General features: G+C 49.3%; 2 protein-coding genes across 3 annotated transcripts in view; one reads left to right on the forward strand and one right to left on the reverse strand.

Annotated features, from left to right (window-relative positions):
• Window positions 1–6,474, reverse strand: part of TMEM67 (transmembrane protein 67) — a 52,669-nt gene extending 46,195 nt beyond the window's left edge. Inside the window, exons 1-3 of the mRNA XM_009902944.2 lie at window positions 6,285–6,474; window positions 3,762–3,850; window positions 825–918 (exon numbers count right to left, since the gene is read on the reverse strand). Of these exons, the coding sequence (XP_009901246.2) occupies window positions 825–918; window positions 3,762–3,850; window positions 6,285–6,468 (367 nt within the window). The 5' untranslated portion in view covers window positions 6,469–6,474. The remainder of the gene's footprint in view (window positions 1–824; window positions 919–3,761; window positions 3,851–6,284) is intronic.
• A 796-nt stretch (window positions 6,475–7,270) lies between these two features.
• RBM12B (RNA binding motif protein 12B) lies at window positions 7,271–13,719 on the forward strand. 2 transcript variants are annotated; one of them, XM_054167194.1, is made up of 3 exons: window positions 7,271–7,361; window positions 10,341–10,386; window positions 11,083–13,719. In XM_054167194.1, exon 3 carries the CDS (start codon window positions 11,111–11,113, stop codon window positions 13,199–13,201), a length of 2,091 nt encoding a protein of 696 aa, XP_054023169.1. In that variant the 5' UTR covers window positions 7,271–7,361; window positions 10,341–10,386; window positions 11,083–11,110; the 3' UTR covers window positions 13,202–13,719. The 2 variants fall into 2 exon arrangements, with proteins under 2 accessions (XP_054023169.1, XP_054023170.1); XM_054167195.1 differs by lacking the exon at window positions 10,341–10,386 and having other exon boundaries at window positions 7,277–7,361.
• The last annotated feature ends 272 nt before the right edge of the window (window positions 13,720–13,991 follow it).

Below are 13,991 nucleotides of genomic sequence, written 5' to 3' on the forward strand. Positions count from 1 at the left end.
AGCTCCGCGGGGGACAGCAAGCTGTGCGGGGGACAGCAAGCTCCGCGGGGGACAGCAAGCTCCGCGGGGGACAGCAAGCTCCGCGGGGGACAGCAAGCTGTGCGGGGGACAGCAAGCTCCGCGGGGGACAGCAAGCTCCGCGGGGGACAGCAAGCTCCGCGGGGGACAGCAAGCTCCGCGGGGGACAGCAAAGTGCCCTTGAGGCCGAGAGGGCCAAATACATCCTGGGTTGCAGCAAGGGAAGTGTGGCCAGCAGGACTGGGGAGGTTCTTCTCCCCCTCTACTCTGCCTTGCTGAGACCACAGCTGGAATACTGTGTCCAGTTCTGGGCTCCCCAGTAGAACAGACACAGAGATTGATGATCTCTGAGGTGTTTTCCAACCTGGTTGATTCTATGGTTGAGTTGATCAGATGGTGCTGGGTGAGAGGTTGGACTTGATGATCTCAAAGGTCTCTTCCAACCTGGTCTGGTCTATTCTATTCTATTCTATTCTATTCTATTCTATTCTATTCTATTGTATCTGCTGGGGAGAGTTCAGTGGAGAGCTATGAGGATGGCTGGGGGACTTGAACACCTCTGCTATGCAGAAGGACTGAGAGCCCTGGGGCTGTTCTGTCTTGAGAAGGCTGAGAGGGGATCTGATCAATGTCTGCAAATATCTGAGGGGTGGGTGTCAAGATGCAGGTGATGGTGTCTTTTTGGGGAAGCTTACAAGACTAAACCTTATTGAATTTCCTTTCTCCTTTAATAGCAAATCATGTCTGAAGAAACTGAAACATCAAAACCAAGCACTGATAGCTCATAGCTTGCACATATTTCTTACCTAATATTTCATTATTGAGGCATTTGCATGTTCCTTCTGAAGTCAGGCCTTTAGGGCAGGTAATACAATTCCACCCATCCTGAGTAACTCCACTCTAAAATAAAAGGCAAAAGCTATTAGAATTTTCAACTATATAATCCAATACCTGTGAAGAAAGCTTGATCCAGATGTTGCTGATAAAATAACATCAGTAAGCTTTGAAAAAGGCTGAAGTCTGGCAAAGTAACTCCCATGCAGGTACAGACCAAAGCAACTGAAGCCATCAGTTAACATCCTTTGGTGAAGGAAAGTGTTGATTAAAAGGGAAAGATTTAGCAACAGATGTAAAGCATCTGCAGTGGAAAAAGAACAATCAGTAACCATAACACTGCATAAGGAGATATACATTCATACAAGTATGCAGAAAAAACAGGAATGGAGGGGGTTTAAGTGCACCAACTTATACAACTGCTCCCCAGGGAGCAGTGCTGGGCCCCATGCTCTTTAATATCTTTATTGATGATCTGGATGAGGGCATTGAGTCCATCAGCAGTAAGTTTGCAGATGACACCAAGCTGGGGGCAGGAGTTGATCTGTTAGAGGGTAGGAGAGCTCTGCAGAGGGATCTTGCCAGGCTGGACAGATGGGCAGAGTCCAAGGGCATGAGATTGAACACATCTAAGTGCCAGGAACAGTGTGGCCAGCAGGAGCAGCGAAGTCATTGTGCCCTGTGCTCAGCACTGGTTAGGCCACACCTTGAGTCCTGTGTCCAGCTCTGGGACCCCCAGTTTAGGAAAGATATTGAGATGCTGGAAGGTGTCCAGAGAAGGGCAACAAAGCTGGGGAGGGGTCTGGAGCACAGCCCTGTGAGGAGAGGCTGAGGGAGCTGGGGTTGCTTAGCCTGGAGAAGAGGAGGCTCAGGGGAGATCTTCTTGCTCTCTACAACTCCCTGAAGGGAGGTTGTAGCCAGGTGGGGGTTGGGCTCTTCTCCCAGGCAGCCAGCAGCAGAACAAGCTGTGCCAGGGGAGGTTTAGGCTGGTGTTAGGAAGAAATTCTTCCCAGCAAGAGAGATTGGCCCTTGGGATATGCTGCTCAGGGAGGTGGTGGAGTCACCATCCCTGGAAGTGTTCAGGAAGAGCCTGGATGAGGCACTTGGTGCCATGGTTTAGTTGAGCAGATGGTGTTGGGTGATAGGTTGGACTTGATGATCTTGAAGGTCTTTTCCAACCTGGTTGACTCTATTCTATTCTATTCTATTCTACTCTATTCTATTCTATTCTATGTGGAATTCTGCAGCTTTCTAAACAGTTCACATCCACACTGCCCTTGCCCTATGAAGTAGCTGCAGTACAGATTGAAATCCATGAGGAAAATGAAGCTAACTGCTCATCCTCTATTCCCTTCTTCACTATCATCAAATTACCTTGCATAAGCCTTGTCACAGGATTGAAGATAAAGGGCACTGTTACAGTGAAGAGAAAGAAACAGCAGAATGATCAAAACATCAATGGATATTTGTCTGTGTCTTGGTATAATGTAGCAAGAAGATGGATGGAGGAAAATTATCTACATTAACTCTACTCTGCCCTGGTGAGACCTCATCTTGAGTACTGTGTTCAGTTCTGGGCTCCCCAGTTCAGGAGGGACAGGGATCTGCTGGAGAGGGTCCAGCAGAAGGCTACCAGGATGATGAGGGGACTGAAGCACTCACTGCCTGCTGAGGAGAGACTGAGGGACCTGGGGCTGTTTAGTCTGGAAAAGACTGAGAGGGAATCTGATCAATGTCTGTCAATATCTGAGGGCTGGGGGTCAGGAGGGAGGGGACAGGTTCTGCTCACTTGCTCCCTGGTTTAGCCAGATATGGCGACGACGGAGGTTCTTGGAATCAATACGGCTGACCAATATGATCGGGTATTGATCCTTTATTGTTCCAGTACTGCAGGCCTATGGCTCAGGCCTATGGTGAAAGCATGGCACAGTAAAGCATGGAAGGAGAGGAGACAGGACAGGCAGAAAAAGAAGTGTGTAGCAAGGAAACTGCTACAATTTATATAACCTTGGTGTGCCTTGTTGGCATGGACTCATTGGTTCCCTGTGAGTGACCACACATCACACTGTTATAGATTATTGGTCCAACCACTGATGACATGCAAGGTTTGCTGATGCAGTGCATGTCCTGTTGTCCCAAGATAACTCACTATGTTTCTAGCTACCAGTGTCTTGTTTTAGTTCCATGCTGCAGGCACAGCACTGTTTGGTGCACTGCTAGCTGGCTCTGCACTCATGCTGAGCATGGCCTAGCACCATGTCTGCACTGCCAGATTGCTCACACCGTTCGTAACTGGTGTTCCCACACCCTGGGATAGGACAAGGAGCAATGGATGTAAGCTGCAGCACAGGAGGTTCCACCTCAACATGAGGAGGAACTTCTGCACTGTGAGGGTCACAGAGCCCTGGAGCAGGCTGCCCAGAGAGGTTGTGGAGTCTCCTTCTCTGGAGACTTTCAAGGCCTGTCTGGATGTGTTCTTATGTGACCTGAGCTGGATTGTATGCTCCTGCTCTGGCAGGGGGATTGGACTTGATGATCTCTTTGGGTCCCTTCCAACCCCTGACCTCCCGTGAGCCTCCGAACCACAGAACACCTAACTTACTCAACTAAATTGGTCCCTTGAGAGCTCTTCTCCACTGGAAACAAAGAAAGAACTATTCAGGAAGGCTTTCACCCTGAAAATATGCTCTTGATGAAAACAATAATGATTTCTCCATTTACTACAGTGGGGGAAAAAAACTGGTTCAGTGCCTCTGGCTCAGTGCTGTGAATATAACCCAAGTGCAACAACAAAAATTGAATTAATCAAAAACCCCAATTTGCAGTCAGGAGGAAATGTGGGAAAAAACCCCACAGAATTAAAAGCCCCTCACATTTATCAGGTGAGGGATGGAAAGGTCAATACTTACCATATTTGCTGGGCATTTTTCACAAGTGATGGAGGAGCCTCCATTGCTAGAGAGCATCCTGTACCCTGGCTGACACACACAGGAACTACCTGCAACAAAGGAAATTCAAAATGCACTTTCAGTCTAAAGAAAGCTGAGGGGTTTTTTCTCCACAGAATACTAAGAACAATTCCTATTGTTAGGATAGGATAGGATAGGATAGGATAGGATAGGATAGGATAGGATAGGATAGGATAGGATAGAATAGAATAGAACAGGATAGAATAGGAATAGGAATAGGAATAGGAATAGGAATAGGAATAGAATAGAATAGAATAAACCAGGTTGGAAAAGACCTTCAAGATCATCAAGTCCAACCTATCACCCAACACCATCTCATCAACTAAACCATGGCACCAAGCACCCCATCAAGTCTCTTCCTAAACACCTCCAGTGGTGGTGACTCCACCACCTCCCTGGGCAGCAAATTCCCATGGCCAATCTCTCTTGCTGGGAAGAATTTTCTCCTCACCTCCAGCCTAAACCTCCCCTGGCACAGCTTGAGACTGTGTCCTCTTGTTCTGGTGCTGCTTGCCTGGGAGAAGAGACCAACCCCCACCTGGATACAACCTCCCTTCAGCGAGTTGGAGAGAGCAAGAAGGTCTCCCCTGAGCCTCCTCCAGGCCAAGCAACCCCAGCTCCCTCAGCCTCTCCTCACAGGGCTGTGCTCCAGACCCCTCCCCAGCTTTGTTGCCCTTCTCTGGACACCTTCCAGCATCTCAACATCTTTCCTAAACTGAGGGTCCCAGAGCTGGACACAGGACTGAAGGTGTGGCCTAACCAGTGCTGAGCACAGGGCAGAATGACCTCCCTGCTCCTGCTGGCCACACTGCTCCTGATACAGGCCAGGATGCCATTGGCCTTCTTGGCTGCCTGTTCTTGTGTGATCAACATAGATTAGGTGATACAAATAAAACACCTGACTGAGATGTGCAGGTTGGTGTTACAGCTTGTGCAAAGAGATTTTAGGAAAGAGTTACTAGGTTGAGTGATGAAGAGGGACACAGAAATTGTGGGTTTGTAGGGGTTTTTTTAAATAAACTGTATCAGTTGGTCCAATAACAGATACCATCCATCCCTCTAAATCTTGCCACAGTGTCATTCTTAGCCCATCCTCTCTATAACACCAGCATTATATTCACAGATTGCACAGGGTTTGGAAGGAGCCTCAAAGGGCATCCTGTCCAACCCCCCTGCACTCAGCAGGTACAGCTCCAGCTAGGGCAGGCTGCACAGGGCCACATCCAGTCTGAGCTTGAATGTCTCCAGGGATGGGGCCTCAACACATCCCTGGGCAGCCTGTTCCAGCATTTCACCACTCTCATTGTGCAGAACTTCCTCCTGGTGTCCAACCTAACTCTGCCCTGCTCCAGTTTCAAACCATTGCCTCTCATCCTATCCCCACAGGCCCTTCTGAACAGTCCCTCCCCAGTCCTCCTGTAGGCCCCCTTCAGATATCAAAATGTAGCTCTAAGCTCTTCCTGGAGCCTTCTCTTCTCTGGGCCAAACAGCCCCAATTCTTTCAGCCTGTCTTCACAGGATAGGTAGTTTTAATATTTGAATAGGAAGTCAATCCAAAAATCAAAACATGTCTACATGTCAAAGCTTTTCAAAATAAAACTGTTGTGTGTAAAGCCAGTTTCAACTCAAAGCTTTGAAAACTGTGCCTGGGGAACAAGCTTTTTGTTGAATGTATTGGACATTATCAGTCTCAAGCTGTGCCAGGGAAGGTTTAGGCTGGATGTTAGAAGAAGTTCTTCATAGAGATTGGCCATTGGAATGTGCTGCCCAGAGAGGCAGTGGACTCACCATGCCTGGAAGTGTTTAAAAAGAGCCTGGATGAGGCTCTTGGTGCCATGGTTTAGTTGATCAGGTGGTGTTGGGTGATAGGTTGGACTTGATCTCAAAGGTCTTTTCCAACCTGGTTAATTCTGTATTCTGTATCTGTATTCATCTTAACTCCTTAAAGAAAGTGAACTACCACCTGTATTTTTCATGTGGCACTGTCAAGGTGTGTGGTGTGTGCTTCAAGTTTCCACGTGTGACTTGGATTAGTAGGCACACAGCCCTAAGATCTCAGATACTTAACTTCTAAGACATTGACAAAGAATTTCAAGCTAACAGAGGCGTTCAAGAACATAAACTCAGGGCCCTATGGAATTTTAGCGATGAAAATGTTAATACCTATAACCACGCAAATGCCTGAGGAAAGAAAGACAAAACCCGGGATGTGTCTCGGACAGGAATCAAAGCTGCGCTGTGGCCACTTAGCCTTTGCAGAATCCTGGCCCTTCATACTGCTTATTCAGACGTGTCCCCGAGGACTGCCGTTTTACCACCAAAAGCGGAGCGCAGATGCTGCATCTCCCGCTCCTGGGTGCGGATTGTCCGAGCGGAGCTGCCTGAGCTCCGCCGCCCCAGCACGGCCCCCGCGCCCGGCCAGCGCCCCGCCCGCGCCCCGCGCGGCACGGCCCGATCGCTCACCGACGGCGCTCTGTCGCTGGTGCGCTCCGCAGCGCCCGCAGGCCAGGCGGGAGATGTCGAAGTAGTCGGTGTCCCCGCAGTCGGCAGGCCGCTGCAGCGGGATGGAGAAGCCGCGGGCGGGCGGTAGCAGCGCCGGTATCGCCAGCAGCAGTACGACGGCGCCCCAGCGCCCTGGCGTCGCCATGGCTACTCGCGGCCCGCCGCGGCTCGCCCTCATTGGCCAACCGCCTCTCCTACGGCAGCCGCGAGGGGCCCTTCGCGGGACGCGAGGCGTTCGAAGTGCGATGTGACAGCGGAGGGAAGGCGGGAGAGCGGAGCACCAGGCTGGGAAGGCTTTAGGACTGGGTACGGAGAGGCAGAGAACTCGGGGAACCCGAGCGAGGCGGGGGTGCGGCAGGAACCACGGAGATGGACGAGATCGGCGGGAAAAACCAATGCAGATCTGTAGCCAATGGAAGAGAAGCAGAGGGTGCGTCCTCACTTCTTGGTGCCTGAGACATACACAAGCACAGGCAAATCAGCACAGCGCTCTGCCTGGTCTGTCTTCCACCCTGCTCTCTTCCTGGGCTGAGGAAGCACCAGGACGAATGGAAACAGGAGGCTGAAGAGAACGCTTCACAAGCCAAGCGACAGCGATCTAAGTGATGCTGTCCCCACCAGAGTTTTCTGTAGGTGCCATAGGGACGGCCGGCGCCCCGAGGCCCCTGCGCAGTGGCTGCAGCAGGGCTGCCCTCAGCGCTGCCAGCGGCTCTGCCCCCTTCGCGCCACAGCGCTGCCCACGCCCATGCGCTGGGATGAGCCGGGCACGGCGCCGCGCAGCCGCAACAGCGAGGGTGACGAAAGCGGCGTTTTCCGCCCCATATCTCGGCGGCGTTCTGCAGCCCGGCGGAAGGACTAGAGCGGTTCAACCCTGGGGGCGCCGGGGAGGAGCTGGCGCAGGCGCGGCGCGGCCTCCCCTCCTCTCCCCTCCCCTCGGAGTGTTTTTTGGGGGGGAAGCAGTGGAGAAGCCATCTTGGTGGTGCTGTGCCGGGAACTGCGGGCAGTGGGGCTCGGAGCCTGTCCCTGGTGCCGTGTCCGGTGGGTGGATGGCGTAAGGGAGAGCGTCCGACATCTCGGGGCGCTGCGTGTAACCGGGGACACGGGGTTCGCGCCGTGAGCCGGCTCTCGACAGCCCGACGCCCGCGGAGCCGCTGCGAGGCCGTTTCCCGGGCCGGGGCCTCCTCACGCCGCCTGGTTGCCCATCTCCTTAACCCTCCCCGCGCTGCCTCCTTCCAGCCGTGCCCCGGTGCCGCGGGGAGGCTTGCCCCAGGCTTCTCCGCGGGGTCTGCTGGCAAGCGGCTTCTGGCGGGCGCGGATCGGCCTCCCCCGCACCCTGTTCCCCTCGCTCCTGTTCCCTATCCCGTCGCTCCGGCAGCGGTCCGCAGGCCCATCTGGGCCTGTGTTGTGTCTTTAGTGGTCGGAGAGGTGTGAGTGGCGGTGCTGCCCGGGGCTGCGGAGCGGCTCGCTGTGCCTCTCCGGCTCGCAGCGCTTGGAGGCGGGCCCGGCGGCAGAGTCCGCTCGCATCCCCTTTCAACGATGCGAAAACTCATTAGCAGCAGTTTACTTTGACTGCTGAGGCGTGTTCTGCAGATTAGAGTAAGAGATCGTCTTCTGAGCTACCAGTTAGGTTTATATGAGTCCCGGTTCATGGTTGAAGTACCTCTGCTGGGTGTTCTTGCTAGCTTGCATGCTCGCTGCATGCAGGCTGTGTAACCTCTCAACGTTATGATAAAAATATTAAGTCGGCTGCAGGCTTAGTTTCCGACAACGTTTACAAAGGGTAGTTTAGTGTCGTTTTAATGATACTTGGTACTTGCTGAGGCTATGGACAGAGAGATACAAGCACTGTTTTCTAATCAATTCAGTTCATGTATAAAATTCATCACAAAGGTGTGCATGCTTCAGTGCTTTTGAATTGGCCACATGAAGCTGTCAGTCTGTTAATCTGAATCCCAGTTCTCTGGAGGCTTTCCCCAGCTAACAGATTGTTAAGTTTTGTCTGGTGCTTCCATCTCAGAAGTCACTCTTTTTGCTCATTCACTTTAAATTGTTGGCTTGGCTACACTTTCTACCAGTGCTTGGTGGCTTAATATCCAGTCAGCAAGAGTCTATTATTCCAACCTGCATTTCTGTTTGTGGACTTACGATCTGGAATCACGGTGTCTGGTTTTTAACCACTGAAGGTTGTATGTGGTATCCTTGGTACGTTGTGGAGCCCTTGCCCTCTATCACTGAAGAAATGCTGAGGACATCTGTTCTGAATGCTGCTTAAAAACAATGAGATAAGACAGTAGAGTTGTGAAATGCAGAAATACTACAAATGATGCACATCTTGAAGTGGCAGGGCAGTGGATTTGACTTTTTTTTCCCAAGACACAAAGGTCATATAAGGAAATTCTGCCATTCTCCTTGCTTTTTGGCACTTCCATCACATCTGTTGAGAAGATGCATTATGAAGTGTGCTGGGTCTGGCAGGGATGGAGTTAACTTTCTTCATAGCAGCCAGAATGGTTCTGTATTTTGGATTTGTGGCTAAAAGAATGTTTGCAACACGCCAGTGTTTTGGCTATAGCTGAACAACGCTTGCAAGGCATCAAGGCTTTCTTTTTCCCCGCTCTGCCGCCCCTGCGAGTATGTTGGGAGTAGGCAAGAAGCTAGGAGGGGACACAGCCAGGACATCTGACCCAGATTGACCACAGGGATATTCCATGCCATGTTACATCATGCTCAGCAACAACAACTGAGGCAGAGGAAGAGGAAGGTGTTTTGTTTGTTCTGGGCTTTTTGAGGAAGGATGACTTTTGTTTTATTGCCTTCCAAGGTGATTGTTATTCAGAGGCAGGCTGTGCCATCAGGCAGCCTGTGGGAGGTGGTGATTTCCTTTGTTTCACTTTTTTCTGTTCACTGAAGAAACTTTCCATCTTGGCCCACAAGTTTTCTTGACTTTGTTCTTCCCCATCCCGCTGGTGGGGATGAGGAGTGAATGATCAGCTGTGTGGGTGCTTGGCTGCCGGCTGGGGTCAACCCACTGCAAAAATACAGAGCACAGATGGTCTTTAGTGAAGGTGTTTTCAGTTGGTTGTGTTTACAAAGTGCTGATGTAGAAGTGCTGTGGAATTTGTCAGTTAACAGAATTCTGGCTTTGCACTTGTTTGGCTAAGGCAGGTGGAGTGATAGTTACCGTTATCAAGAGGCAACTTGGAATCGGGACCGAGTGTTTTGTTTGTTGTTGAGCAAGGGCTTCGTGTGAGGGGTGTTCTCCATCACTTGGTGTTGAAGTGTTGGGCCCTTTTGAAAAGGGATGTGCTCACTTGCTACAGCAGGTTGTGTTCTGACAGTTCTGTGCTGCGTGCAGTGGGATGTTAGATAACGTTGACCATCAGGATCTATTTTAAGTCAGTGGATTAGAGCGATTCTTGTTCTTGTGTTTGAAAGGCAGTGAAACGTGTAGGGGAAAAACCACAAAGTTTGCTTTGTCACTTGAAGTACTTCCTGAAGTACTTGAGGGATACTTTTGCTCTTTCGTTGGACTGTCTTCACTGCATAGGTCAAGTGCAGTGCTGGAGTGGTGAGTAGGACACTCTTGTGACCTTTGAAAGCAGGTGGATTTCAGAAGAATGGACACGGCCTCTAATCTTGAGTCGGACTTGCGCACCTTTCACGGACTCAAAAGAATTGAACTGAGAGTTTCCCCCTCGATAGACTGTCAGTCTGTTTCATTTCAACAGTTCAGTGTGCCACAAGTGATGACCGAGTAATCTCATCGTGTTTGCATCATTTCCAGAAGTCAACTTAAGTTCTGAATTTCTTTTGCTTCTAAAATGGAAACGCAAAGATGCGGTGCCTTAGCATCTTGGAACGTGGAAGGAGTTCTTCATAGTATCCAAAATTGTGGGTTCATTACATGCTTGGCTTTAATACTAGCCCCTGCTATGGATAAGCTGCAGCAGTGTAGCACAGTATGTAAAGCGCAGTACAGGTATCAGCTATTAATTATGTTTCATTTTCTTTCCACAGTTAAGTTGATTTTACAGAATTTATCAGGTCTCCAAAGCAGAAACAGGTAAGCTGCCAAAAGCTTAACACTTCTCACTGAGTATTGTGACAAGATCATACATGGCCTATTTTTCTCACAGACTCCTGGCTGGGAACTAGGATATGCTCTCCTGAGTGCATGTGGCTGCTGCAGTTAATACTCTTGACTACATGAAGGAGACAACAGAAAACAAGTTACTGAACAGAACCCAGTGGTAGAGCAGCTTACCAAAGCAGTGAAGTCATCACTGTTGGTGAATTGCTTCATTTGATGTAGTTTTTAGCCTTTCTCCTTTAATCATCTAGCATTTTCTGTGTTAACTGTCAGGACTGTCCTGTTCGAAAGGAAACAGGATTTGTTTGATCCTTAGGACCGGGCCGAGGTCTCTGGCATACAGTAACTATACTGTGAAAGACTTCAGGTGTTCTTTAAGGTATCATGGATGGCGAGGAGTGACTGAGATGGATTTTGTTGCCCTTAGGATAGGGAGTATTTGATAGACTTGTGCATGTGTGCCGGTGGAGTAGCTAATTGTTCTGCCTACTCAACTTCCAGGGAATCTCGTTTTAATCTTGTTCTTGTGAACCTGTGGGTTTTTTTGATACCTTCTCTCTTGATTGAGACAAGGGTGCTCATTAAAAAGGCTCTAGCTTCTTAAGTGTTAAGATACTGTAATAGCTGAGTACTAAAGACGTGCTATCATGTGTACCTTTTTGTCTGCAGGTGATTTTTGCTGTGGGTTGAGCTCAGCATGGCTGTAGTCATCCGTTTACAGGGGCTTCCTGTTGTTGCGGGCCCTGCAGATATCCGTCGTTTCTTCTTGGGATTGAATATTCCCGATGGAGGTGTGCATATTATTGGAGGAGAGATTGGGGAGGCTTTTATTATATTTGCAACAGACGAAGACGCACGGCGCGCCATGAGCTGCTCGGGAGGGTTTATCAAGGACTCGCACATAGAGCTGTTTCTCAGCAGCAAGGCAGAGATGCAGAGCACCATAGAAATGAGCCGGAAGCGATTTGACCGTGGGGGACGAGAAACGATGTCTGGCTCCAGAAGAATGGGTACCAATGGTTCGGGGGTTGGAGACATGCCACATTTGGGCACGCCTTTTCCAAAAGGAGTGAGTAAACCTGGTTACGGTCCGCCGAGCCACCCGGAGGCTGGTTTCCACACCAATGGCGCAAGACATGGGGATCTAGGCATGCCCAAGTCAAGCTATCAGTCGCTAGACGACGCTCATCCCTTTATCCCAGATGATCTTTACTTGTTTCTCCGTGGCATCCCTTACTCTGCGACAGAAGACGATGTGTGTGCTTTCCTTTCTGGGATCCGTGTGGATGGAGTGATTCTGATCAAGCGTCACAATGGCTTAAACAGTGGTGACTGCCTGGTAAAATTCGCTACGCCGGGTGATGCCTTAGAGGCGCTTAAGCGGCACAGACAGTACATGGGTCAGAGGTATATAGAAATTAGCCCAACTACAGAGGAGCGGTGGATTGAGTACGGTGGGGTGGTTGACACGCCAGATGAAATGGATCGCTTCTCCTGCGAGGACTGTTCTCCGAGGAGTTCGGGCTACATGCATTCAAGGAGGCATTCACGTTCAAGGTCACCAAGGAGACAAAGAACACGCTCTCGTTCACCTCCTCACCAGGAGTACTACATACACTTAAGAAACTTATCTACTAATCTGGAAAAGAGAGATCTGATAGACTTTTTTCCTGACCTGGATATATGCAGCACGCAAATCAAGCTTCTTATGGATAAGCATCAGAGAAGGACTAGAGATGCCTTTGTGATGTTAAGGAGTGAGAGAGATTATCATGCTGCTTTGAAATGTCATAGAAGGGTTCTTCTCAATCGTTCCGTTTACATCTTTCCAATTTCCAGAAAGTCAATGTTGAAAATAATTGATTCTTGTGAGAGGAAAAGGTCACAGGGCAGAGATCGTTCTGGACAGTCCACGCCAGAGAAAAGCTACCGGGAAGGGCATTCTAGCCCCAAGAGATGTGTTTACGTAAGGAATTTCCCCTTCGATGTGTCAAAGATCGAAGTGCAACGGTTCTTTGAAAGGTTTGATGTTGACGAAGATGATATTTACTTGCTCTACGATGACAAGGGAGTTGGGCTGGGAGAAGCATTAGTAAGGTTCAAATCTGAAGACGAAGCCATGGAGGCAGAGAATTTAAATCGTCGAAGGTTCTTGGGAACGGAGGTCTTGGTAAGACTTATCTCTGAAGACCAGATGGAGAAGTTTGGTGTAACTGTGCCATTGTTTACACCAAATGACATGCAGGATCATTCACATCCATATGACAGAGGTGAGCTTTCCTGTCCAATCGGTTCACCATCTGGGCCACCACAGGGGCCACCCATGCACTCATTTGGTTCCCCTGGGAATTTTGGGCATCCTTCTGAATTTAGGCACCCTCCTGAGGACTTCATGTGCCCTCCTAAGGATTTTAGAGGCCCTCCACCCCCCCTGGATTTTGGTGGTGACAGTGAACCTTTTGGCAGAATGGAGTTTGGGAATAACAAACTAGGAGGTTTTCCGGAAGGAAGGTTTACACCGGATCCGAGTTTCAGTGGTGGCTCTGACCGCGTTGTTCCTATTCGATTGAAAAATTTACCTTTTAAAGCTACTCCTAACGAGATCCTGGATTTTTTCTATGGCTACAGCGTGATACCCGAGTCAGTTTCTGTACAGTACAATGAACAGGGATTGCCTTCGGGCGATGCTATTGTCGCTATGACAAACTATGAGGAAGCTATGGCTGCTATTAATGAACTGAATGATAGGCCAATCGGTCAGAGGAAAGTTAAGTTGAGCTTGCTGTGAAGGAGGAAAAGATGCTCTAGAGTGAAGCATCTTAGATGACAGTATTGACGGTTGTTTTCACTTCTTTAACTGCTGGAAGATGCAGAAGAACGTTTCCATCGAGGGTTGTAAATAATGTCTGGTTCAGTGGTTCAGCTCTTGGTTGAAGTATCTCAACGGTTAAGATACGAGAACTCGCTGTGCCTATTTCTTGTGACATAGAGGAGCCCTGAAACTGGAGGACATCGAATGTCTTGAGGTATAAAGGCATGGAGTTTTAATGCTTTGGGGGTTTTTTAAATTAGTTTTTAATGCCATGGCCCATGACTTTTGCATCAAACAAAACAATGCCAGTGCTGGTTCAGACGGGTCAAACAGGAAGAGCTTCAGTGCTGCCTGCATTAGTAAATAACACTTCTCACTGACCTTAGCTTAACAGAAGTAAACAAAACAAATTTGCTTTTTATTGAATGTGTAAGTTGTTCAGGTTTTGTTCAGTCTCCTGTGTCTGCAGGCATTCCTAGCAAAAGAAGAAAGAAGCCTCCTGCTCTCATTAGCTGGCTTTGCAACTTTTTTTTCAAAATAAAAAAGAAATAGCCACTGAATGTGTGTTTTCTATTTAAAGCCCACACAGTTGATGTCAGCTGTTATGCTCAGCATAGTTGGGTCTTGGTGAGAAAGATGCTGGCTGCTGCTGCTGCTGCTGGAAAGAGTGAATTAGTACAGGCTGTTGACACAGCAATGGGTAGGTCGTTTACCTGGAAACTGCAGAGTCTCTGTAAATCAGTTGGAGAGGCTTTCTTGTTCTCAC

This window comes from Dryobates pubescens, chromosome 14, assembly GCF_014839835.1.
Source record: "Dryobates pubescens isolate bDryPub1 chromosome 14, bDryPub1.pri, whole genome shotgun sequence".
Classification (NCBI taxonomy): Eukaryota; Metazoa; Chordata; class Aves; order Piciformes; family Picidae; genus Dryobates; species Dryobates pubescens.